This window comes from Capricornis sumatraensis, chromosome 6, assembly GCF_032405125.1.
Source record: "Capricornis sumatraensis isolate serow.1 chromosome 6, serow.2, whole genome shotgun sequence".
Lineage (NCBI taxonomy): Eukaryota > Metazoa > Chordata > Mammalia > Artiodactyla > Bovidae > Capricornis > Capricornis sumatraensis.
Window position 1 is genome coordinate 72,168,833 of NC_091074.1, and position 24,796 is coordinate 72,193,628.

Consider the following 24,796-nt stretch of genomic DNA (forward strand, 5'->3'; position numbering starts at 1 on the left):
AAGCCTTGAGATGCTGCTCATCTCTCCAGGCTGTACGACACAGGCAGCTGCTTAACCATACTAATCTGTAAAGGGAAGAGTACTGAAGCTTCATAGACCTGTTAGGATTAAGTGAGCTGTCTGACATGGCCACAGTTAAGTGTTAGAATTACTAATGTTCACATCCTGGCAGTTTACTTCAGTTTCCTGTGCTTCTGTGCTCCCTAACTTCAGCTTACTTCTGGAAGCTGTGAATACTACTCCTATGGGCAAAGCTCCATCCTAGGTCTAGGAGGCAGGAGTTAACATGCCAGAGGCTGGAAGCTCAGGCTGGGTTCTACATCCTTTCCAGATCTGTGGTCTTACTGTCACCTGCTGCGGCTTAAGACAATGAAGGGAAGTTAAACTTAAGACCCACAAACTCATGTAGTCCACTTTCGGAGGATCTGCATAGAAATGGTCAAACAGGCAAAAGTTTTAGTGTTTGGAATAGGTAAGCATCAGTTATGGCTCAAAGCATGACCAAGTCTGTCTTTCCTAAACCCAGTGGACAGAGTCATCAGGTCTTTCTGGAAAGGCTGCTGTTCCCTGAGAAACACACGCACCAAACCACAAAAGATGGAATGATCCACTTTACCAGGTGGCAAGCGTTCACAACACTGAAGAGAACTCAACTGAACTTCTCATTCCGTAAGACTCAATAAACCGGACACTCTCATTTTAGAGAATTTCTTGTTGGTACAGTGATAAAATACTTCTGGCATATAGACAGACATGACAAATCACAACCTGAAACTCCATCCTCTAAAGAACCTCAGAGAACAATACAGCAGTGCAGCAGGCACCCACGTGGAACTTCTGTAGTCATTCCTGATAGCCCGAAATTAGTATCTACACAGCCCATTCTCTGTGCCTACTACTTTACTTTACATATATATGATAACTCATCACAACCCTATGAGCAAAGTACAAGAGTACAGTTACTCCACTTCACAGATGAAGAAGCTGAGCCAGAGATCAAGCAATTTGCCTAAAGTCCTATCAGTTAATTAGGCTCTCAGGTCTTTGCTCTTAGAGTTGATTAATGTGGAGCCTTTGGCCAGTGATCTTTATTTTTTTTTAAAAATGAATTTTGCTTTAAAGATACACTGAAAACTGCTTTATGTTTATTTGTACTTAGGTGGTGGTATCTGGCTCTTGCAACCTCATGAACTGTAGCCCACAGGCTCCTCTGTCCATGGGATTTTCCAGGTTGCCATTTTCTTCTCCAGGGGAACTTCCCGCCCCAAAGAGCAAACCTGCATCACCTGCACTGGCAGACAGATTCTTTACCGAGCCATCAGGGAAGCCCCATACGTACTTAGACCAACAGGTAAATAACTAACTTTAAGACTGATAAGTGCTATGAAAGGGTCAGAAAATGTGGAAGGGGAAGGCTGCTTCCAGTTCGGGAGTTGGGTAGAGGGTCAAGGAAAGCTTCCCAGCAGTGGCATCTGAGTTAGGCCTTGAAGGATAAAAAACACTAGTGTCTTACATTTAGTAGGTGCTTACTTAATAAAACACAAGTATTAATGAAGTTGACGACTCAGATGACACCAGGAAACCAAAGTCTGTTAGTTGCTCAGTCATGCCCAACTCTTTATGACCCCATGGACTGCAGCCGCCCCCCAGGATCCTCGGTCCATGGGATTTTCCAGGCAAGGATACTGCAGTAGTTTGCCATTTCCTTCTCCAGGGGATCTTCCCGACACAGGGATCAAACCCAGGTCTCCTGCACTGCCCTAAACAAAATGCACCACATGTGTGACGACAGCCATTCATTCCAATATCCAGTTACCCTAGTTTCTGACTTCAGGCTTGGCTGTCTACATTCCTAATACCACATAATAGATCACGGAGGCTAAAATCTAGTATTTTCTCTCTTCCTACGATAAATATCTTTTATTATCATATCTGTGTGCGAAACACAATAAACCATCTTCTTAAAAAACAAAAAACACAGAGCATTCTTGCTATGGGTCCAGGCAAAGGTATGACTAACAAAAATTTCCTCACAGAGGTCACCGAACACTGAGGTGGACTGATTCTAGGAACTACAGTAATTGTCTTCTCGTGGAGCCAAATTAATCAACTTTGATGATACATTTTAAGTATTAAAACCAAATAAGGCACAATATGACTCAAAGTTTATAAGTATGTGACAGTAATCTAGAGAACATATAATTAAAATATTCTGCTGAACATGGAACTGTACCACATTTATATCTTAATCACCATTGGTAATAATTAGAATTATTGTAGCATAAAAAATATTGTTCTTCTGAAAAAGTAGTCTGGAAGGTATAGGGTAGAGGAAAGTGACTCAGATTCAAGTATATTTTAAAAAATTTTCTTCTGTACTAGATACTAGGTTTTTTTCCTTTGGTTTCAAAGCTGGCTGTATAATCTACAAATGTGATATTAATGAATACAGCATAAAAACTTCAAAAAAAAATATGATTATACCAGCAGTTTGGTGACATATTGGTAAAGCTGTTCGGTAAATGCTTCAGGGGAAAACTTCTCTTTCACCCAGTTTCTTCCAGCCAGTCCCATTGTGGCTTTTAAGGAAGGTTCATGGATGAACTTTTCTATTGCTTCTGAGAAGTGTTCTGGGTCAGGGTCACACAGAAACCCTGTGACACTGTGGACGATGGACTCCAAGGGCCCACCTGAATTAACAGCAATGACGGGGCACTGCATGTACATGGCCTCTAAGGGAACGATGCCAAAGTGCTCATTGCTTGGTGTGTAAAGCACACACGTGCAGCCTCGGAGGAGTGAGATTTTCTGTTTGTCTGAGCAAGACCGAATGAAGGTCACATACTGACCGAGGTCAGACTGCTGGACCATTTTCTTCAGCTCCTGGTAGTGCTGTACGTTCTCCAGGACTCTCTCATCATAACCACCTGCAATGATGAGATGAACTTTGTCCCAATCTTGGGATGTCAATCTTCCACGCAGCTTTACAAGGGCTTCTAGTGCCAAAGTCAGATTTTTCTTCCTTTCATACCTGTTGATGGAGAGGAATATGAATTTTTTCCCCTGGGGGACTATGTCATCAAGCTTTTCAGGAATAGCACAATCAAAGCTGACGATATTCAGAGATGGATAGAGGACAGCAGGGTCTATGTGAGACAGGGACTTGAACGTTTCCTTGAAAACGGCAGCTGTGAACCGGCTGTTGACCAAGATGCAGTCTGCCATGCCTGTGGTATATTCCTCTACCCAGTCGATTGGGGCCCTGTATAGGCGTTTAATAAAAGAATCTCTCCTGGTGAGAAGCAGATCTGGGAAGTGACAGTAAAACAGGATTTTCTTACGCCGTCTGGCCAGCTTGAACACGGGGATACAGGCAGACACCTAGCCAAAGCAAGAATCAGGAGATGAAGTGACTGGTCAACTAAACTTCAGCCAAATTAAACGAACAGGCACCTGCCCTGCCTCTTTGTTTGTGAGCCCCTTGTGGGCAATGTCTGATTTTCCTTTGTGTTCCCCCAGACTCTCACCTAGTACAACGCCTGGCGTATAGAAGGTTGGGAGACATTTTCTGGATACATGCTAAATATTTAAAGTTGCAAGTCCAGTGGTTTCCTCTAGAACAGCTCTGTCCAAGGGAAAGAAAAAAATTTAGTAACTACGCAACAACTTTTTAAAGGTTAATTTTAATGTATTCTAAAGTATTATCACTTCAAACATAATTGATCACCCACAGAGATGTTATGGGGAGGGAGGTGGGAGGGGGTTTCATGTTTGGGAACACATGTAAGAATTAAAGATTTTAAAATTTAATAAAAAAAAAAAAAAAAGAAGAAGTTAATAAAATCTTCTCATCTCTTTTTTTCACATTAAATCTTTAAAATCAGATGTGTATTTTACTCTTACAGTACATCTCAGTTCAGGCTGGCCACATTTCAAGTGTTTAAAAGTCACCCAGGGCTAGTGGCTACCACACTGGAGTCACTCCAGAATCTACCTCCTCCTAAGGAACTGAATGAATGATCTATAGTAGTTTAATGTAGTTTAGAGTGGAATCAAGATTGCCAGGGCTAGCTGTGTGACTAATTTAACTCTCTGTGGGCCTTGTTCTGTAAGGTGGTGACATTTATAGTTAATATATATATACAGTTTTGGTCATTATTAAGGGCACTGGTGTTATGTAAAACCTGTAAGAATGTAGCACACACTATGTGCTCAGTATTTATTGAAATGTTAACCATAATCGTCACTAGAGACTTTCCTTCCTGTTGAGTAATCTTTACAAATCACTTAATCTCTAGCTCACTTAACATCTGAAAAAGGTGAGCTTTATGGGTATTGAGAGATTTATTCAAAGCTAGTTAGAAAGTAGCAGACATGGAACTAGAATCCAGGCTCGGCCAAGCTCGTTTGTCCACTACATTCTCAGCTGCCTGATGCTTACTGACTAGTTTTACACGTGTGGATTGCTTGGTAAATGCCCATGTTTCTCCAAAAGAAGTAACCTGGACACAAGCAAGGATGAGAAAAGTAACTCGGAAGTTAACAATTAAATACAGATACAAACGTGATGCCATTTCTACCTATCAGTTTGGCAAAGATTAAAACAGTTTACAATAGCCAATGTGCACAGAGTAAGAGGCTCTATTGCTGTGGGAGACTAGAAGGACACAGCCTCTTTGGAAGGCAAATTTGGCAAGCTCTACTGTCATTTAAGACACACAACTTTTGGACCTACCAGTTTTATTTCTATGAATTTCAAAGACAGTGCTTGCAGAAATACAAAAAAAAAGAATATATAAGGATGTTTATTACAACACTGAACTGGGACTTCTCGGTGGTCCAGTGGTCAAGACACTGCTCTTTCAATGCATGGGGTGTGGGTTCCATCCCTGGTCAGGGAACTAGATCCTACATGTTGTGCAGTGTGGCCAAAAAAACAAAAACAAAAAAAACCCCAAAACCGATTTACTCACACAAAAAACCTGGTCACACTGCTACTGTCCTTTAGCAGAAAAATGTATAAAGTATGACAAGGTCAAACAAAAGCAAATTTTCCAGTCGTTGTGAAGAATGAAGTGAATCTGTAATATTGATATATAAGGAAGTCCTAAGCAAAACTTTTTGGTGAAAAAGAGCAAGTTGACCAATAGTAGGCGTGTCATAATCCTAATTATAAATAAAAAGATGCATCTATAAACAGACATCATATGCTAGTACAGCCACAAAGAATTTCTGAATGCATACAGAAACTGTTAACAGTGTCTCTCTTTAGGGAGCGGAACCAGGATGGGGTTTTTGCATTTAGTCTTTCACAGTATTTGAATTTTTAGTCCTGAGTAAATGTTACTTTTTAAAATAAAAAAAAAAATTTTGGGGGGGGATGAGGGGGGGAAAGAGACATAAAAAGGATCTAGAATAGCTAGAGTCCAGATCCAGGTAAAGGGCTTGGACTTCTCCAAAGGCTAATGGGGAGCCATGTTAAAGTTTTAACAGGGACATGACATGAGCTTCGGGTGTTTATAAACACCCTACACTACTGAGGAGCAGAGTGCTTGACAGCGAAAGTTATAATGGCACACGGGTAGCCTGGAAGTAGTGTCAACAGGAATAATGCCAATAGGAAAGACACAAGTTACTGAGAAGTAAAACTTGACTGAAGGCTGGCTTCTAATGTTTGCGTTTCTTAGAGCGAGCACCAAGGCCCATATGCTTCAGAATCACCCGATGATCCAGTGAAAATGCAGATTTCGGGGGCACACCTCAGCGGCCCAGGATGAAAACTCCTGAGGGTGGGGCCAAGTTATAGCATGTCCATACTAAAGTTCGAGCTCCGTGGTGTCACTCCCACTCTACCCTCTGCAGATCAGTTCCCACCTTTCCGAACCACAGACCGAAAGAGATCAGCAGAGGTCCTGGTTGGGGGGGGGGGGTGGCACTTCTCAGGAGTGAGTCAACGGGAACCGCGAGGGTCGGGCGGGGCCGCCTCACCTGGTCGCACACGACCACGTCGAACTCCTCATCGCCAAGGAACAGCACGTAGAGAGCCAAGAAGATCATGCGCACGTAGGCGCAGACAGCGGCGCCACGGCCGCCCCAGCCCAGGCTGCGAGGCAGCCAGTCCCCGGCGCAGTGCACCGACAGCTCACGGCTCTCCGCGAAGCAGTGGCCCGGGTCGTAGTGCGCCGTCCAGATCTTCACGCTACATCCGCGCGCCTGCAGCGCCAGCGCTGCGTCGAGCACCAGACGCTCGGCGCCGCCCACGCCCAGGTCTGGGTGCAGGAACAGCACGGTTGGCTTAGGACCTGAGTCCGCATCTTGGCCCGGCTTCTCCGCCATGGCCAAGGAGCCACGCCTGCGCGGAACACCCGTGCCACCAGCCGTCTTAAGGGCTTCCGCGCAGGTTCCTTAGTCCGGCTTCCCAGCTGGCCCTAGCGGCGCGTGCGTCGGTTAGGCCACATCAGCGCGAATCTGTGGGTGTCTAGTAACTGCCGGAGGAAATTTCTCGTCTGACCATGGCTAGATCTTCCCATTGGTAGAGACTTGATTCTAGGAAGGACGTTGTGGCCAAAGAGAAAAATACAGGAGGCCTGTAATTCCCATACAGCTGCTCATCAAATCTCTCAGAGCAGAATTGCTACAGGCATATCGTGGGACAGCCCAGGCGTCCCGGAGTCAGCGAGGGCCCTGCCAGCGAGTCTGGGGCGGGACCTGGGTTATTTCTCTGCGTGCGAGGCTCTACCGCTCCTCTGCGGTTCACTTCAGCTCCCTGCCACCGTCCTGTCTTCAACATGGTATGTGGCCCCAGTCTCCCTCCTTGTCCCGCTTTCTCCCAGGCGCCCCGATTCCTGCCTCCCGCAGTTTCCTTGCCTTCCCCAGCTTCCCAGTGCGTGTCCCGGTCTCGGCCGTCTGGGCCAGGAGACTGGGGGCTGACCGGCGGCGCTCACCAGTCTCTGTCCTTGTCTTCCTCTGCAGCCTGGCCCGGCCCCCAGTGGCACTAACGTGGGCTCCTCAGGGCGCTCTCCCAGCAAAGCAGTGGCGGCCCGGGCGGCAGGATCCACTGTCCGGCAGAGGTAAGGATTCTTGCGAATTTTGCGGCTGTGGGCTCCTAGGGATGGAGCCCAAGAATTCGTTGGTCTTGAGAAGGAGACCCCGGAATGTTAAGATCCATAGGGGCAAAACTTCTTGTGATGTGGCCATACGGGTAAAGAGTTTTGGGTCTTTTATGTCTCGAGAGGGAGGCAACATTTTCTTTGCTCAGTTTTGAGTATCACTCTTGGAAAAGGAAAGTTAAACTGGAGTAAGGTCACAGCATTGAGAAAAGTGACGTCCTTAAACTGGTATCTTTAGACCTGAGCCTAGCACATTTCTATCTGGAAGTCCCATACACACTCAGTCTAACATGACTCGTTCAATGCGCAGTTCAGTCTCCTTTCACCTCAGCTGCTGCTGCTGCTAAGTCGCTTCAGTCGTGTCCGACTCTCTGCGACCCCAGAGATGGCAGCCCATCAGGCTCCCCCGTCCCTGGGATTCTCCAGGCAAGAACACTGGAGTGGGTTGGCATTTCCTTCTCCAATGCATGAAAGTGAAAAGTGAAAGTGAAGTCACTCAGTCGTGTCCAAATGTTCACGACCCCATGGACTGCAGCCTACCAGGCTCCCCTGTCCATGGGATTTCCCAGGCAAGAGTACTGGAGTGGGGTGCCATCGCCTTCTCCGTTCACCTCAGCTCCCGCCCCTAATTATGTCTCCTTACGTCTTATGGTACTGTTTAAACTCTTTCGCCCAAAGCCAGAACTTCAGCATCATCTTGGATTTTTTTTAATGCTGTCTTTATTCAGTACGTTTATATTGCACACTAAAACCTTCTCATCAGTTTAGCCCTCAGTTTCTCTCATCTAGAGAAATTTTGTACCTAACTGGTCTCCTCTCCAGGTAATTTGCACCCTATTGTGTCCTCTTCTCTGATTCTGTCACACTGTTGGTTAGCTTCGGTGTTAGTTTCTTGTTGCTTAAACACTGGAGGGGACGGGGAGAGGGTTACCAAGACTCTTTGTGGTGGGGTTTTTTTTTTTTCTCCCCCTCCAGTCTAACTGATTCTCTTCTCTCTCTTTATGATCTAGCAACAGTGAGTTTATTACTGTTTTCTGAACTCACTAGACATCCATTCCCCCCACCTCCACCCTCCCCAGTTTCTGTATATCTTGAAGACTAGGCTCAGAGGTTATTTCCACTAGAGGCCTTCCTAACTCCAAAGGCAACAGTAGCTGCTAGTCTTCTCTTTTACACCCAAGCATTTTGTTCATGCCCTTCTGATAGCATTTGTGTTTCCAAATTTACCTCCTTCATTAGACTTTGACAGAAACTGCCTGTTATCTCTGTCTTACCATAAAACAATAGATGGTGAGTGAAGGAAGGACTCAAACCACCCTGTAGTCTTGAGATTTTTTTTCCCCCCTTTGGAAGGGGGGTTGTTATCTAGAGAGGAAAAGAACTTGAACAGATACATGAAAACTGTCCTCAAGGATGTGACGAGGTGACGAGGGATGAGACTTTTCTTATTGGCTACAGTAAGTAAATCTAAAACTGATGATATGAACTCACCTGAGACAGAGTTCATCTTAGAGCAAAAAAAAAAAACCAAAACACAAAACTTTAGTGGAACCGTCAGAAATGCTAAGATGATCCTGACTCATGCCCTGTCATCAAGATGTTCAAGGCAAGGTGGGGATGGACCAGCTGGAAAGCTGTGGTGTAGGTTATTTGGTCTTGCAGTGCTGTCTTGTTTCCACCCTGGGTTTCAGAGATTCTTTGTACTGGAATGGAAAACATGTACAGTAGGTACAGTTCCTTGGGGAATGGGTCTAGTTAATGAGAATTAGTAGTATTGTGACAGGAAGTTGGGTCATCTGAGAACTTTTATCGGAAAAAAAAAATCATGTACTTATTAAATATAACACAATTATTTACTTAATAAAAATGAAATAATTGCTGCACAAGTGAAATGGAGAAACAAATATCTGAGGATAAATGTAGCTTATCAAGTTGTGGGTGTTGGTGTCATCTTTTAGAATTCAGTGTGGCTGGGGCCAGTGTGACTAGATAGACCATGGTTGTATTGAGAGACTCTACAGAGTTCTCTTCTAGAATGTTGGTACTCTTTTAAGTGTTACTTCGTGAGTGTAATATAATAGATATTGGCTGTCTATGAATATATTCCCTTTTTGTGAGTTTGTAAGAAAAAGTTGAAGCTAATAGTTAATAGTGCTATGCATCATATAGCTCCCATAGTTGCATTTTGTCTCCATGTTCAATGAGGTAATAGAGGTAGTACCTTGGAGAAGAAACTCTGGGAATTAAGGTCAGGCTAGGGTTAGAGTCCTTGCTCTGCTGTTAACCATATAAAAGGAAATTGCTGGGACGAAAAGGAACAATAGTGCATTATCAACTGTAAAGCTATAAAAGCTACAGTGTTTAGGATTAATGGGAGTCAGGGATAGTAAGATGATGGACTAGCCAGGGGTATTAAGGAAGTGATCAAATGGATACTTGAGGGTGCATGCCAGGCTCTGTTCCTATTACGAGGCTTTATTTGTGGAGAAACTAGATAGGGTTTGACCTCTGAACCTTATATTCCAATGTAAGAGACCACAGCCGAGGCAGATAGATAATTTCAGGCAGTAAGGCCAAGAAAAAAGTTGGGTGTGGAATAGAGAGTGTGTAGGGATAGGGTGTTCAGAGTAGGTGACATGTGATTTGAAACCTGAAAGAGACAAGGGAGCAAGTCAGGCCGTGGAACAGCCAGAAGACCACCAAGTCAGAACAAAGCATGTTAAACGCTGGTTATGAGAACCACTGTGTTATGGCATAGAAGGGGCAGTTACACAGTGGCCGGAAAGAAAGCGTAAAATAGACCCCAAAGAAATTTAGTTTAAAGTGTCCTGTGTGCCAGCAGATGTAATAACTCTTCAGAGAGGCTAGACTGATTCCGTGAGGGGGTGGGGGGCTCCTTGAGATGCTGAAGACAGGAACTGGAGTAGGGTGGGAGTGGGAGCAGGAGAAAGCTCATGGGTCCCAGTCTCGGCTCAGCGAAGACTTGTCAGGTCCACGCTGGGTGTATCATCTTGTTCAGATTTCATGTACTTAGGCCACCGAGTAGATGATGTGTATCTGTATGTGAAAGATCTTCTGGGTATGAATTAGTCTGTAAATCCTTGTGTAATTATATTTAAAATCAGTTTTCCCATAGAAACAGTCATACAGATGGAGTTAGAAGTTCCCAGCTGACCACATGGCCCATAATTAACATGTCTGAAATATCATCTTTTGGGTACAGTACACCTAAATCATTGTTTGACGCTGTTTTTAGACTTCTAACATGAACGCAGCTCTTTTTGCCAGAGTCCACACTGGAACCATGCCTCCATTCTTCCATTCAACACAGCAGGGCAGGCTCCCAGTGCTTCTTGCATTCAGAGTGTGGGATTAGGTCCATGGTAGGGTGAGGTGGGAGCAGGATCAGAGTTTGGAGGACAGTGAGAAGAGATGGTGGGGACAGGGTGTTCACTTTTGGTCTTTCCCTCTATGCCCGTCTCCTCAAAAATCCAGAACCAGCAGCCCACAGATAACTGGAACAGGATTTTGAGGATTTGGTTAATGGTGGGGGGCAGTGATGAAACGTGGCTTTCTATCTCTCCTCTTCCTGTCCCCTTCCCTAGAATTTATAAATTGGTGATAAATGGGCTGAAGAAGGTTCTTATGACCTCTCTCACACTTACTGCTTCTTTTCAAGTGGTCCCACTCTCACTCTTGAGTGGAGATGAGAAGTGGAACTGGAGGAGTGCTGTATGAGGGGATAGCTGCTGGGGAGGGTTTCCAGTGACCCGGGAGGGGACAGGAGGGAGTCCCTGGTTCCTTCCAGGTCAGTGGCATTAGTGCTGTTCACTGCTTCTGTGTGCTAAGGCTGCCTTCCCCACACAGTTCACTTCACAAGCCTTGATCCCCTTGTGAGGGTCGAGTTTCTGGTTGGGTGTTTCCGCATTTTTCACATCCTACCTCTGTCTGAGATATATGGTCAGTATATCAAAATAATGAAAACAGACTACAAAATAATTTTTCAACAAATGTGTACTCTGTTTTGAGACCTGGATTACAACTTACTTTTTTTTTTTTGGTCTCTTTTGTAGAAAATACAGTGATTTGAAAAGATCTTAAAGTAGTCATTTTTAAATCTTAATTGTTTTCTGGGTTATTATATGCATCAGCCTATGGCAGGCACTCAATTATTAGTGGTTATCATGATTAGTGGAGTAAAAACAAAACTTTGGAAGGTATTAGCAAAGAAAAAGTTAATTTTTTGGTTCTTTAAAAATATAATGGTAGCATATGTCATAATGCTCTGATAAGAGTTTCCAAGAAAAGGCCATTCGTAACATACTTTTTTCTCTCACAGGAAGAATGCCAGCTGTGGAACAAGGAGCGCAGGACGTACGACCTCAGCAGGCACTGGGGGGATGTGGCGATTCTACACAGAGGATTCACCAGGGCTCAAAGTGTAAGTCTTGGGAGCAGGCCTGTGATTCTGTCCAGAATCACAGAGCCTTTTGGCAGCACCGTGTCTCTGCCACCAGTGATGTTTGCTTTGATGAGACTGATAATACACAGCAGCTTTCTTTGTGCCAGGTGGGCTGGGTTTGGTTTGTTCATGTACCAGCCAGTTACTTTAGGGCTCAGAATGACATCCGTTCGTGAATTGAGTGAAAGCGGGGGGACACCTTCATGTAGCTCTGTCAAAATAAATGATGGGAACAGAGAGAACTGGAGGGAAAATGGCTTAATTAGATGAAATTGCTCTTCATTTGCTGTTCTTGTCCCACACTGAGAAATAGGACTAACCATTTGAATAGGAGCTGGGTGATTTTTCAAAGCTCTCCTGGAGGCATACGCTGATATTATTACACCCTAATGGGAGTTTCTGCATTAGGTTGTGCTGAAAAGTTCTTAGGCCTCCTTGCCTTTGGTGGGTGGTGATTGAACCCCTCTCACTTTCCAAGTTCTTATGCCGGGGGTTGCTCCCCATGCCTGGCTCACTTCACTTTCTGGTGCCTTGTGGTAGACCTAATCCCACGGGTGTCTGACCAGGTAGACTCCAGGACACCACTGCCTCTCTCTCTCGCTCAGTGTTAGTCATGTCTCAGAGTTAGTAGTCTCAGAGTTAGTCATGTCTGACTCTTTGTGACCCCATGGACTGTAGCTTCCTAGGCTCCTCTGTCCATGGAATTCTCCAGGTAAGAATACTGGAGTGGGTTGCCATTCCCTTCACCTGGGGATCTTCCTGACCCTGGAATCAAACCTGGCTCTCGCACATTGTGGGCAGATTCTTTACCATCTCAGTCACCAGAGAAGGCTATGGATACCACTTACAGCTATTTCTTGACTAAATTCAGTGGATGAGGAATTGGAATAATGACAGCAACTCTCATTTGTATAGCACCTCAGGTTCAGAAGCTCAGGTTCAGGGAGGCAAAGCTACTTGTCAAAGACAAACAGCCAGCCAGAGATGGACCGAGCTCTTCTGACTGTTAAATTCCATGCCATCTGTTCGGCAGCACAGAAGACAAAAATCAGCTTTATTTGGGTTAGTTTATTTAACTGGACTAGTAGCTTGACCTGAATCACAAATTTAATTTAGGAAGATTTCCCTAGAATTCTTGAGATTTGGTTTTATTTATCGAATTTTTTTTTTTTTTTATGTTATAATGAAGACTTGTAAGGTGAGAATGTATTTTAAGGAAGTGATTCTTGAGGTTGGGGATATGTGAGTTGGCACCAATCTGACAACCTTCTGGTCCTTGCTAGAGGTAATTTTTCTGAGCATTTGAGAGAGGAAGTTTGAAACCCGTTGCTCTTAGGGTATCCTGGGAACAACAGTTTAACCCTTCTCGAGATGGTAAAACAACTGTCCTCACATGGGTGAGTCTGACTCATGCTTGCTTTGGGCTCTTGTGCAGTGGGGCTTGCTGCTGCTGTGAGTCCTCCCAGGAAGCGATAGAGGCCATTCCTTTGAAGTGTCATAAACCACAGTATTGTCATACCACAGAGAGAGGTTTGTGGTGAAAGGACACAGATCCACATCTTGGAGCTTGTTAGCTCTTCCTGGGAGTTAGAAATTTTTTCAGGTTGATAATGATAGCATTTCCAGAGAGCTTACCAGCAGCCTGACTGGTGTGTGAATATATTTAATACCTCAGCAACCCTATGAGAGAGATGCTATGATTATCCCCACTTTACAGATGAGGAAACTGAGGCTTGGAGAAGGTGAATCACAGGGCCACAGTCACAGCTTGTGAGGGCCAGAGCTGGTTTCCACACTCCAGCGGCTGGACTGTGAGCAGTGCTCTCCCAGCTTCACGCTCTCTGGCTGATGTTATGGAACGGGGCTTCATAGTGAGGGAGTGTGATCCAGTGCACGGTGGCGATGATGTCTTCCTGGGGACTTTGAAATTTGCTTACTCTCGTAATTGTACAAATTCTGGAAGAACAACATGGTGTACCAAGGACTTGGATCCCTGTGTATTGATTATTGTCCACTAGTGGATTGACTGTTAACCTGCTGCTCCGCTGGGTTATTCTACTGCCTTAATTATAAAGATTCCTGGGGTCTTTGTCCACCCCCAGGTATATCTGGGAGGTGAAGTGACCTCTTGAATTCTCCAAAACTGGTGTTGGCAAGAAGAGTCAGAAAGGTGAGGCCTGTAATCTTTGACTGAGGTCAACATTCACAGGTTGTGTAAAATCAGCGAGTTCTATCTTTAAGAAACCCATGTACTAATTCTTAACCTGGAAAACATTTGATTTAGGGAAGGGCTGATGAATAAAATCTGTTGATACTTCCTTTCTTTATGTAAACTAATAGAAGTCAAACTTTCCATGTTGCCTAGAATGTTTGGTTCCTTAAATACGGGAACCTTAAAGCAGTAAAGTGAGCAGTGTATGGAATCAGAAAAGCTGAGTTCAGATCCCGCCTTTCCATTCTGGCTCTGCTTTCTGAGGCAAGTAATAATCTCTCTGAGCCTCACTTTTTCTTCCTTATGAAATGAGATGAATATTTGTTTCGCCTGTGTCTTGAGTTTGTTGATCATATGGGATCATATTTTTAAAATACACCTCATAACTTATAATGTGATATTCATCTTTGTATGCCTATTTTATTGTAGTTAGACAATGAAGGTTGTCTTTATTCATTTGAAATAATAGTTTGATAATTGGCTCATTTGCACTTAAAGAGTTTGGGAAAATTTTTAAATTTTTTTATTATGGAAAATATCAAATGCACGAAATCAGAGAGACTAGTATCTCTAAGACAGATCCTTTTATCTGTATATATTTTAGTATGTTTTATTAAAAGATAAGGATCCCTCCTTTCTAAATAACCACAATGCTGTCACCACACCCTCAAAATATCCACAGTAATAATTTTTGGAATATTTTTAAACGATCTAAATTATATTCGATGGATCTTGGGTGCCTTCCCCTCCCTTTTCCTCTAGGCAGTCTTTAATATTACAGATATTATAATGTATTACTACTGAAACTAAGCATGCCTTCTTTTCTTATTTCCAGGGGCCCTGTTCCAGTATTGGTTATGAGTCTTCTGTTCATCGCTTCTGTATTTATGTTGCACATTTGGGGCAAGTACACTCGTTCATAGATTCGGCTACATCCATCTGTCTGTCATCTGAAGAAGAAAGGAAAAAATCCCAACATATTTTGGACCAAAAACATAGTGATTTTCTGTTCATGAGGAAGAAATTTTCTGCAAGCTTACTGTTTTATAGGGAACTTAATGAGAATTAAAGAATCCATTTTTTTTCTATGGCTAATAAACTTTTTAATTCATTTATACCAAGTCTCATTGTTGATGCCTGACTGCTAGGGCACTTAGTCACCCTTTAGATTTACAAGTAAATATGTAGAAATCGTTTTGTGTAGATTTTTTTTTTTTGGTTGGATTGACAGTTTCTTACATGACCATGTAGTCATTCAAATCCAAGATGCTGTAATTGGCCTTGGCTTGTTTTCTTCTAGGTATTTCCGTCCTGATGATTGTCATTTTGAGTGTTCTGTGGTTTTCAAGGAGTGTGCCTATGACTCCATCAGGCAGATCTGTGTTCAGAGGCAGCTGGTACCCAACAGAATCGTCATAGAAATCATCCAGAAATCTTGGATGAAATGTTTGCTCATTCTGTTCTTTGTCTCTAAAGCCACAGATAATATTTCTGCCTTTTCTTTCTTTCAGCTCTTAATCCTATGAGTCTAGATGAGGGGTTTCAATCTATTTTATCACTTGTCGATAAACCCCTTTTGAAGTAATTTGTTTGATAAATTAGATTTCTTATGGAAAATTTTGTTTCATTTTTAAAATTAAAGACCTTAATAATCAGTGTGAGATACCAGAATTTCTTAACTGAGTTGTTATAATTCTAACCAAAAATAAAAATTTTTGAAGTGTTACTTAGCTTATATTGCCTTCTGGCTATGAGCATTCAGTTTCTGATAGACCCTAGGAAATACCAAGAGTAGCTCAAAGGTGTGCACTCTGAGTCTAGGACTCTAAGCCAGAATTTCTAAACATTACGAGATCCATGTAAAACACCCTAGTTGTCTAGCAGAATCACAAAATGATGAAGAGGTGTATTAGTTTAAAAAAACTGGTAATTTGGAAAACATCTTTCTCTAAGCCTATTAAAATTTTTTTTAGAAGAGGTAAGCAGTTTCATAGGTGTTTTTCTTAAATCCTGGCTGAAAGTAATTTCAGGTCCAAAGTGCCAAATTTAAGTGGTGAAAGTGTATATCTTTAAAAATGACTTCCTCAGGCAATACATGCGTGAGTGTAAATTCCCAGGTGGCTCAGTGGTAAAGAATCCACCTGCTAATGCAGAAGACACAGGAGACAATGGGTTTGATCCCTGGGTTGGGAAGATCCCTGGAAAAGGAAATGGGAACCCACTCCAACATTCTTGCCTGGGAAATCCCGTGGACAGAGGAGCCTGATGGGCCCCTCCTAGCCCATGGGGTTGCAAAGAGTCAGACACGACTGAGTGTACACATGCATACTCTTGTAAATCCTAACAAATGGCAAATTGGGAAAAAATTATGAAAAACTGATTGCTTCTGATCTTGGGAATTGATTATTGCACAAAATAAGCATCTTCATTTTGAAAGTAAGGAACAAGTCTCAATTTCATTCGAAAGAAATTAAAGATGATAGTATCTATAGTGGAATTTTTCTGATATTCGTGTTGACAGTACCATTAACAGTTAAAAGTCACACATTTAATTTGGAAAAGAAATCTGTTCCTCTTGTCTGGAGGATCTTATCTGGGGGAGATGCTAAAGCCACTTGAGGGAGCTATTTGGTTGTGAGGGGTGCATTCTCTGCACAATGCTGCTGTTAGCCTCCTCTGCTGAGCAGTGGTCTCTAGTGGACTGATTGCGGAAAGTCACTGACTTTTCTGAACCAGTGATTTATTAGAAAATGCTAGTTTTCAGTGGCAGAGCAAAATGCTTCATTCAGCAGAAGGAACAGTGGGGGTTGGGCATAAAAATGTACAACATCTATTATGTAGCTGTTTTTGGCTCTCATGATACAATGCTAATACCATAGCTGAGAGTGTTCAAGCTGTTCCTTTTTCTTTTTTTCCAATTTTAAAAATTGTGGTAAAATACACATAACATAAAATGTACTACATTGGCAGTTTTTAAGTGTGCGAGTCAGTGGTACTGAATACATTCATATTTTTGTGTGACCATCACCACTATCCATCTCCAGAACTCTTCCATCTTGCAAAACTGAAACTCGAAACCCACTAAATAATAACTGTGCTCTGTCCCACCCCCTTCCCCCAGCCCCTGGCAACCACCATTCTACTTTCTGTCTCTATGAATTTGACTTTCTAAGTACCTCATATGAGTGGAATCATACAATATTTTGTCCTTTTGTGAATGACTCATTCTACTTAGCATCATGTCCTCAAGATTCATCTGTTTTAGCATATGTCAGAATTTCCTTCCTTTTTAAGGCTGAATAATATTCCATTGTGTGTACATATCGCATTTTATGTTCCTTTCTTTTTAAATAGGGATTCTTAGACTTGTGAGCCATTTATAGTAATTTCAAAAACCTAACAAATCAGATGTTTGCCTGCATTGAGGCTACCTTGGATCCCCAAACCCTTAAACTTCCTTGACTATGGGATAGAATTCTAGCCATTACTGAATAGACACAGCCAGTACATGCTGAACAGAAGCTCTAAGTGTTTAAAAGTGGGAAGGTGAATTACATGATAACTGCAATTTGAGCTGAGCATTTTAAGTCACTGGGGAACAACCATGTTAGGGAAAGGGCCCAGGAGTCCCTAAGGCTAGTGCAGGAAGGAGAGACAGATTTCTGAGCCCAACAGTGCCTTGAATGCCTTCCAGGAAAACAGTAGATGAGAAGAAATCTATTCCTGGGAGAGGCGAAACATGTTACATGGTTTCTGTTTTCACACCTGTCTTAGTCTAGACACCACTTTTTTTTTTTCTCCAGGTAATATCCTCAAAGGAAGAAAGGGAAAAAAAATTCTGAAATGCAAATGTTGGCATCAAGTTAAAATGACTGAAAATGTCTACAAAGCTATTTCAACAGGAAATACTGTACAGTGTATGGAGTTCCTGGGCACACGTTGCCATGCTCTTGAGTCTCTAAAGCTTCTCCCTTGGGAACTCCAGAGCTGTGCTGCCCTGTCCCTCAAATGCTGCAGCAGGAGGGTTCCAGTCAGGACTAAGCTTGTTCCACTCTGGGGGTACTACTAGGACTTCTAAATTTACTGTATTTACTACCCCATCTTCCAGGCTTGGAAGTGCTTCTGACCTGGGTTCGCCTGCTGGCCCTGCCATTTATCAGTGGTGAGATCATGAATGTCTCTCTTGTCTTGGGGGCTCATTTTCCTCGGCTGTAAATGACTAACGTACGATAATTCCCACCCAATAGGAGGTCTAAATGAGAAGGAAGATCCAGTGGTTGCTTTGTTAATTAGCTAACAGTTAATGAGTGCTCATTCTCAATAGTTTTAGAATTTGGTTTTTTATTTAATCAACAACCTAATAAGGAATTTGCTATTTGCCCCGTTTTACATAAGGGGAAACTGAAGTTTAAACCGTTCTGCTTGTGAGTGGAAGGGTTGGGATTTAACTCTGGATCTCTGACTGGAGTCACATAGATAGGATTATTAAGTACTTGGGTTGAGGGCCAAGGAAGGGTGTCACAACAACAGAGCTTTCACACAGAGCTTTTAAAAATAACAGAATTTGGGGCTTCCCTGGTGGTCCAGTGGTTAAGAATCCACCTTGCAATGCCAAGGGACACCAGTTCAACCCTTGGTCCAGGAAGATCCCACATGCTGCAGAGCAACTAAGCCCGTGCACCACACATATTCAGCCCATGAGCCTGTGCTCCACAACAAAAGAAGCCACTGCAATAAGAAGCCTGCATTCCACAACTAGAGAGCAGCCTCTCCACAACTAAAGAAGGCCTGCATCAGCAATGAGGAGGACTTACCCACCAGCCAGAAAAATAAATAAATCTCAAAAAAAAAAAAACCCTACAATTCCAAGAAAGCATCCACGATCATTTGGTGTACTCCAGGCATTACACCGGAGAAGGCAATGGCACCCTACTCCAGTACTCTTGCCTGGAAACTCCCATGGACGGAGGAGCCTGGTGGGCCGCAGTCCATGGGGTCGCTAAGAGTCGGACACGACTGAGCGACTTCACTTTCACTTTTCACTTTCATGCATTGGAGAAGGAAATGGCAACCCACTCCAGTGTTTTTGCCTGGAGAATCCCAGGGACGGAGGAGCCTGGTGGGCTACCGTCTATGGGGTCGCACAGAATCGGACACGATTGAAGCGACTTAGCAGCAGCAGCAGCAGCAGCAGCAGCAGCAGCAGCAGCAGCAGCAGCAGCAGCAGGCATTACACAGCTTCAGTTTTGGTTCTGCAGAAGAAGTTGCTTTCTCTACTTCTGTCCTGAACCTTGCTCTCATTCTCTGGAACTCTTGTTTGTAGAGAAAGCATAGTGTTTATTCATTCAACAAACATGTACTGATCACTGTGTGATATGCCTTTCAATTGGGGTTTCAGAAATGGTCAGGCAACTCATTGGGCATTTGGGTGTTAGGATTCCAATACCTCCTGGGGCTCCAAGTTCTATATTAGCTGTGTGATTATGGATAAAACAGACAGGGAGTGCCTTCAAGGGCCTCTCAACTACTGGCGAAATCAGTAGTTGGGACCACAGCTTAAGAACCAGTATGCTCAGACTGTGCGGGCAATGGTGTCAGAGATTGCAAACCTGGAACTGTCTTCCAGGAAATCTATACTGTACGGCCACTTGTCTAACACAGGAAGACTGGGGAAGCCTGGGATACCCTAGCTGGAAGGACTGAGAGTTCGCTGTGTTCTCCTCATTGTACAACAGAGTTCTGAGGGTCCAGGGAGGAGGGGCTCACCCAAGACAGTGGGGGAAGTCTAGCAGAGCAGAGGCCAGAACCAGGCTTCCTGCTTCCAGGCTTGGCTCTACCTCAGAGCAGCACTGTAAGCCCTCTCTGGGTCCTCTGCATAAGCCAGCTGACCTGTCTGGAGGCTAGACTCTGCAACTAGGTAAACCAAGTGGTGGGCTTTGCTCAGTGGGCAGTGTTAATCAAAGGGAAAGGAGTAAAAACAGCAAGGTCAGCTACTAAAAAATAATGTTGGTAAATTTAGGAGAAAGTCAGCAAGTTCATAAGACTTGATGGAGAAATAAAAGAGGGAGAAACAACCAGTAGAACTGCACTGTTTTGCATTCCTGTGACGATGGATGTGTGAGCCAAAAACACAGCAAGACTGACCAAGCAGGGGTAAAGTGAAAGCTGAACTTTTAAAGACTACTCCTGGTTGCTCTGGCAACTAGGTCTCCTTCCCATGCTAAAGGTAAAATAAAATGTGCAAATTAAACTAACAGGAATCAAAGGTAGTCACACCCAGTCTAGATGGCTCCATTTTGGGAAAGGTCTGGAAGTCTGTACCTCGTAAAGCAAATGAAGACATGAGAAGAACTTGAATTACGCATAAAAGGGTTAAATTCGCCGTGTGAACATACTTGCTTTTCTCCCTGTTGACTCTGGTCTTAGGCGATGCAGATGGTAAATCCTGTCCTTGCTGGTCCCTATGGTCTTAGCTATTCTACTGGATAATATACACAAGGTGTTAGTAAGATCCCCTGGAGGAGAAAATGGCAATCCACTCCAGTATTCTTGCCTGGAGAATCCCCATTACAGAGAAGCCTGCCAGGCTACAGTCTATGGGATCACAAAAAGTTGGACACGACTGAAGTGACTTAGCATGCTAGTAAGAGAATGGAAGCTCATTCTCCTAGGGCCCAATCTAAATTGATTTGGGGTGTAGAATTTAAACAGGGGTTCTCAAAGTTTTGCGTGCACTGGAATCTCCTAGGGGGAACTTGCTTCTGCTCCGTGGCAGATCTGGCCTGCCTCGGCCTGGGTGTCCTGGCTCTGTCAAGTGGGAGTCACACAGTGAGGCTCGTCGTTTACTCCAGGCCCAGCTCAGGTACAAGTGTGTTCACTGAGTCTCCCTTTCTCTTTGAGACTTTAACCATGGTACTATTTGTTTTGCAGCCTCTGCGCTGTGTCTGGGGAAATTCACCCTGCCTTGGGTGATATTGCATTTTGTGTATTTGTGATCGAGTGGCATGCATGGCTGGCTGGCAGTGGGGTGGAAGGCCCTGAGAACCCGCAGAGTCCTGGTTCTCCCTTTAGTTCTCTTCAGCTCAAGGTAGTACCTCTTGTTACAGAGCACGTGTTGCCTGAATGAGCAAAACAAACACTAGTCAGACTTCCTTTCGTAGTAGGCTTGCTGTACTGAAACCTTCAGTTGGCTCCAGGCGGCAGTAAAACCATGAACAGTGCCTCAAGTATTTCATGATTGTGAGGGCAAGGATTTCCTTCCTGGGTGGGCCATTAGATACTGGCATGGCACTCCCCCGACATCCATCCTGATGGTGGAAAAGCAGGGAGTCACTGCTCGAGGAGCTGTTGGACCCACCAGACTTGCAAACACCTCAATGAGATTCAAGTGGTGGTGTGAGGGGCCGGGAAATGTTAGTAGTAATGTGTGCATATCCTTTGTACTTCCTGTTGGTGGGTTTCCTAAACCCAAATTAAAGCAAATTTAGGTGAGTTGTCATTCTCACTCATCTCTGAACCTGGCGCCAGCTTGGTGGTCTGACCTTGCTCGCTGCTCCTCCTCTTTCTTTTCCCTCTTTCTCCGCTTCCCCTGACCCTCCGCCTTCCCTCTCCTCTCCCATTATGCTCATCTGTTCTATACAGCTCAAATATTCCTGGACTATTGTTTGCATAAATAAAAGATAAGTGTGCTAAGAAACACAACCCTCTAATGAAAGTTATTTAAAGGTAATTCTGATTTTCACTTACATTTTTCCAAGTTGTTATGTGTTGAATTGTGTGTTCCAAAATTCATACACTGAAGTCCTAACCCCTAATACCTCTGGATGTGACCTTATTTGGAAATGGGGTCTTTATGGAAATAATAAAGTCAAACTGAGACGTTAGCACGGTCCTTAATCTGATGTGAACTGCATCCGTCTAAGAAGGAGAGATGCGGACACAGGCAGCCACACCCGGAGAACGCCTTGTGGACTGAGGATGCTCATCGTGAAGCCAAGCGGAGGGGCCTGGAACTGGCTCTTCCCCTCCCAGCTAAACCTGTCAGCACCTTGCCTCTGGACTCCTGGCCTCCAGAACTGTGAGGCGATATGTTTCTGTCATGTAAGCTGCTCCCTTTGTGGTACTTGTTATGGCAGCACTAGCAAACCAGTACATATGAAAAGGGAAGCCAGCTGGGAATTCTCAAGAGATGTTTTTAACCACCAGCCCTCTTCCTGTCTTCCCAGTCCTCTGGCATCTGCAGCTGCTATGGAACCTCTTGATCTCTTAACTCCAAAAACCCTGCCCCACTACTGGCCTGAACTTTTCTAACACCTCTCCTAGGGAGCAAGAAATCAGCAAACTCTGACTCACTACTCTGGTATCTTGAGAAAGGTGGTACCCAAATTGGAAACACAAGCATTTTGGATCACTGGAAGTAGATATCCCCAGTGCAAATGTAAATATAGGCTATTTCATGCATGCTCTCTGCTTAGTTGCTTCAGTCGTGCCCGACTCTGTGCGACCCCATGGATGGCAGCCCACCAGGCTCCCCCGTCCCTGGGATTCTCCTGGCAAGAACACTGGAGTGGGTTGCCATTTCCTTCTCCAATGCCTGAAAGTGAAAAGTGAAAGTGAAGTCGCTCAGTCGTGTCTGACTCTTAGCGACCCCATGGACTGCAGCCCACCAGGCTCCTCCATCCATGGGACTTTCTAGGCAAGAGTACTGGAGTAGGGTGCCATTGCCTTCTCCGACTTCATGCATGAGGTAAGCATAATTTCTATTTGGATTGGGACTTGTTCATGTCATGGTTAACTGAGAAAACCCAGTGTTCCGACTCAAGAACTGACTTTGGTTGGTGCTAAATTCTTGGCAGGCAATTTGGTAGCGACCAGAGCTTGTTTAGCAGAGTGAATGGCATTCATACAATAATCATAAAGCCTGGACCAGTGAAGGCCTGGAACAGCCACTGGGATTTGAGGGTATACACAGCAGCTTGGAGGGGGGTCCAGATTCAAGTTTTCACTTAAGTGTATTATCCTTACATTCCTAGAATGAGCTCCACTCTGTCACTGTGATGAAAAGAGTTATCATAGCAGGTCAGACAGTGCTAGTTTTAGAGAGGTCAGTTTGCAAGGTAGGAGCCTGACTGGTGGTCTGCAGACTTGGCATTTAAACTGTTCCCTAACTGATAAGGCTGACTGATGGTGTGATTTCTCTCGTACACCAGTTCTTCTTCTGAGAGTCTGAGACTTTGGTAGTTGCCAGGCAGAAAATGCCTTGGCAGCCTTGGCAACCACTGACAATAAAATCCTTGGGCCCAGAGTCTTTAACAGGCTTTCTGGGCAGAAACTTTGCGCACATGGTTGCATTCTTCACTGCTAGACAAGGGATCATGCTTGATGTGTCCCTCACAGGAGGGAAGGGTTACAGGAAGCCTGTATGGATTCCTCCAGACCTCACCTATGTCTTTTTCCTCCTAAGACCCTATTATGTATCCTTTCACTGTAATAAACCTTCGCTGTGATGTGAGTACAACTATGTGATGAGTGCTGTGAGTCATTCTAGAAAATCATCAAACATGTGAGTCGTCTTGGGGAGTCCCTGCAAGAGTCACGGTGTTTTACTTCTCCTTTTTTAAAAACAGTTTTATTTATTGAGTTGTGGCTGTGCTGGGTCTTCACTGCTGCAGGGGCTTTCTCTCTGGTTGTGGTGCACAGGCTTCTCATTGCCATGGCTTCTTGCAGAACATGGGCCTAGGTGCATGCGCTTCAGTAGTATGGCACGTGGCTCCGTAATTGAGTCAGTAGGCTTAACACCTCGGAGGCATGTGGGATCTTCCTGGACCAGGGATTGAACCCATGTCTCCTGCACTGGAAGATGGATTCTTAACCACTGAGCCACCAGGGAAGCACCTGTTTTACTTCTTAACGTGTTGTTGGGTTGGGCTTGCTAATATTTTATGTTTTCTTTATTCACCTTGTTCACTTCAGCTCCCATTCATCAAGCTTCACTTCATGCACGTTGTTCTAGACATCGACATGCAGCAACTTCTTTAATCTTTTGAGGTACCCAGGACCTTTCTGTAGGTAAGAAATCTGGGCTGAGGCTTCTGTGAGCTGAGGCTCACAGAAATGGAGTGACTCACCCAGCGTCATGGAGCTCCTGACTGCATGGTGGAGCTGGGAACCAGGGCACTCTGCCTCCATGTTCGTGTGACCAACAGTCTCAGCTCACTCTCGACTGAGGGTTTCCTGGAACATGGCACTCTGAGTACTAAAACTGGGGTGGTCCTGGGCAAAACCAGGACACCTGGTCACCCTACTTCATGGCTCTTTTATACTTTATCCGACTGATACTTCTATTTTCCTGAGGGAGAGCTTGTCCCCATTAGGAGGTGGCCTATTTAGACCCAAATTGAGCCAGACACCTGCTCTCTCAAGGAGACCAGTTTCCAAAGCCTTTCCTGAGTGCCAAATACTCTGCACCTCCCAACCCGCTTTGCTGTCTGCTCTTTTCCTCTCCTCCACAAAACATACCCACCCCAGCCCCATCTCTGCCCACCACATTTTTCAGCATTATGGGCTTTAATTTCCTTCACCATTCCCTTTGCAAAAACTTCTTTCCTGATTTAATTACTATTTCTCTTAATTCAATTTCATTCTCTCGACTGTCCTTAAACTCCTAAACTTGTTTCTCCAAAGAATTTAATGGCAAGGCCCTGTGTTTAGAGATTAATTGTCGTCATTTTGCCTTCAAACATAGGTACTTTCTTACTCCTCTTCATTTATCTCTGGGAGAAAGGCAAGTGACCATCCTTCTTCCTAGGGCCTCTGTGAGAACAAATACCACGGGGGGCTGCCTTGAGAGAGCGAGAGGGAGAGAGGGAGGGAGAAAGCGAGAGAGAGGGAACGCCAAGTCTCTTAAATTTCTCTCCCGCCTTCTCCTGACTCTAACCTCAGGGTCTGAGAGTAGCCAGATTCCAGGTGACACAGGTGGGCTCATGAACAGGTTGAGGGGGGGTGGGCTCCAGG

The 24,796-nt window shown here is 44.3% G+C and overlaps 2 protein-coding genes across 2 annotated transcripts; one reads left to right on the plus strand and one right to left on the minus strand.

Moving 5' to 3' along the window:
* Window positions 1–1,977: 1,977 nt before the first annotated feature.
* ALG2 (ALG2 alpha-1,3/1,6-mannosyltransferase) lies at window positions 1,978–6,336 on the minus strand. Its single transcript, XM_068974473.1, has 2 exons — window positions 5,989–6,336; window positions 1,978–3,381 (listed from the first exon to the last, which is right to left on the minus strand). The coding sequence occupies exons 1-2, from the start codon at window positions 6,334–6,336 to the stop codon at window positions 2,479–2,481; spliced, it is 1,251 nt and encodes a 416-aa protein (XP_068830574.1). The 3' UTR covers window positions 1,978–2,478.
* A 344-nt stretch (window positions 6,337–6,680) lies between these two features.
* On the plus strand, window positions 6,681–15,261 carry SEC61B (SEC61 translocon subunit beta). The gene is made up of 4 exons (XM_068974209.1): window positions 6,681–6,791; window positions 6,973–7,070; window positions 11,449–11,550; window positions 14,619–15,261. The coding sequence occupies exons 1-4, from the start codon at window positions 6,789–6,791 to the stop codon at window positions 14,704–14,706; spliced, it is 291 nt and encodes a 96-aa protein (XP_068830310.1). The 5' UTR covers window positions 6,681–6,788; the 3' UTR covers window positions 14,707–15,261.
* The last annotated feature ends 9,535 nt before the right edge of the window (window positions 15,262–24,796 follow it).

Bases quoted from the DNA above. Each gene is read 5' to 3' on its own strand.
- SEC61B (XM_068974209.1), top strand. The intron at 7,071-11,448 runs GTAAGGATTCTT...TTTCTCTCACAG, and splicing joins GGATCCACTGTCCGGCAGAG to GAAGAATGCCAGCTGTGGAA. The intron at 11,551-14,618 runs GTAAGTCTTGGG...TCTTATTTCCAG, and splicing joins GATTCACCAGGGCTCAAAGT to GGGCCCTGTTCCAGTATTGG.
- ALG2 (XM_068974473.1), bottom strand. From the start codon at position 6,336: ATGGCGGAGAAGCCGGGCCAAGATGCGGACTCAGGTCCTAAGCCAACC. The intron at 3,382-5,988 runs GTGAGGCGGCCC...TGCTTTGGCTAG, and splicing joins ACGTGGTCGTGTGCGACCAG to GTGTCTGCCTGTATCCCCGT.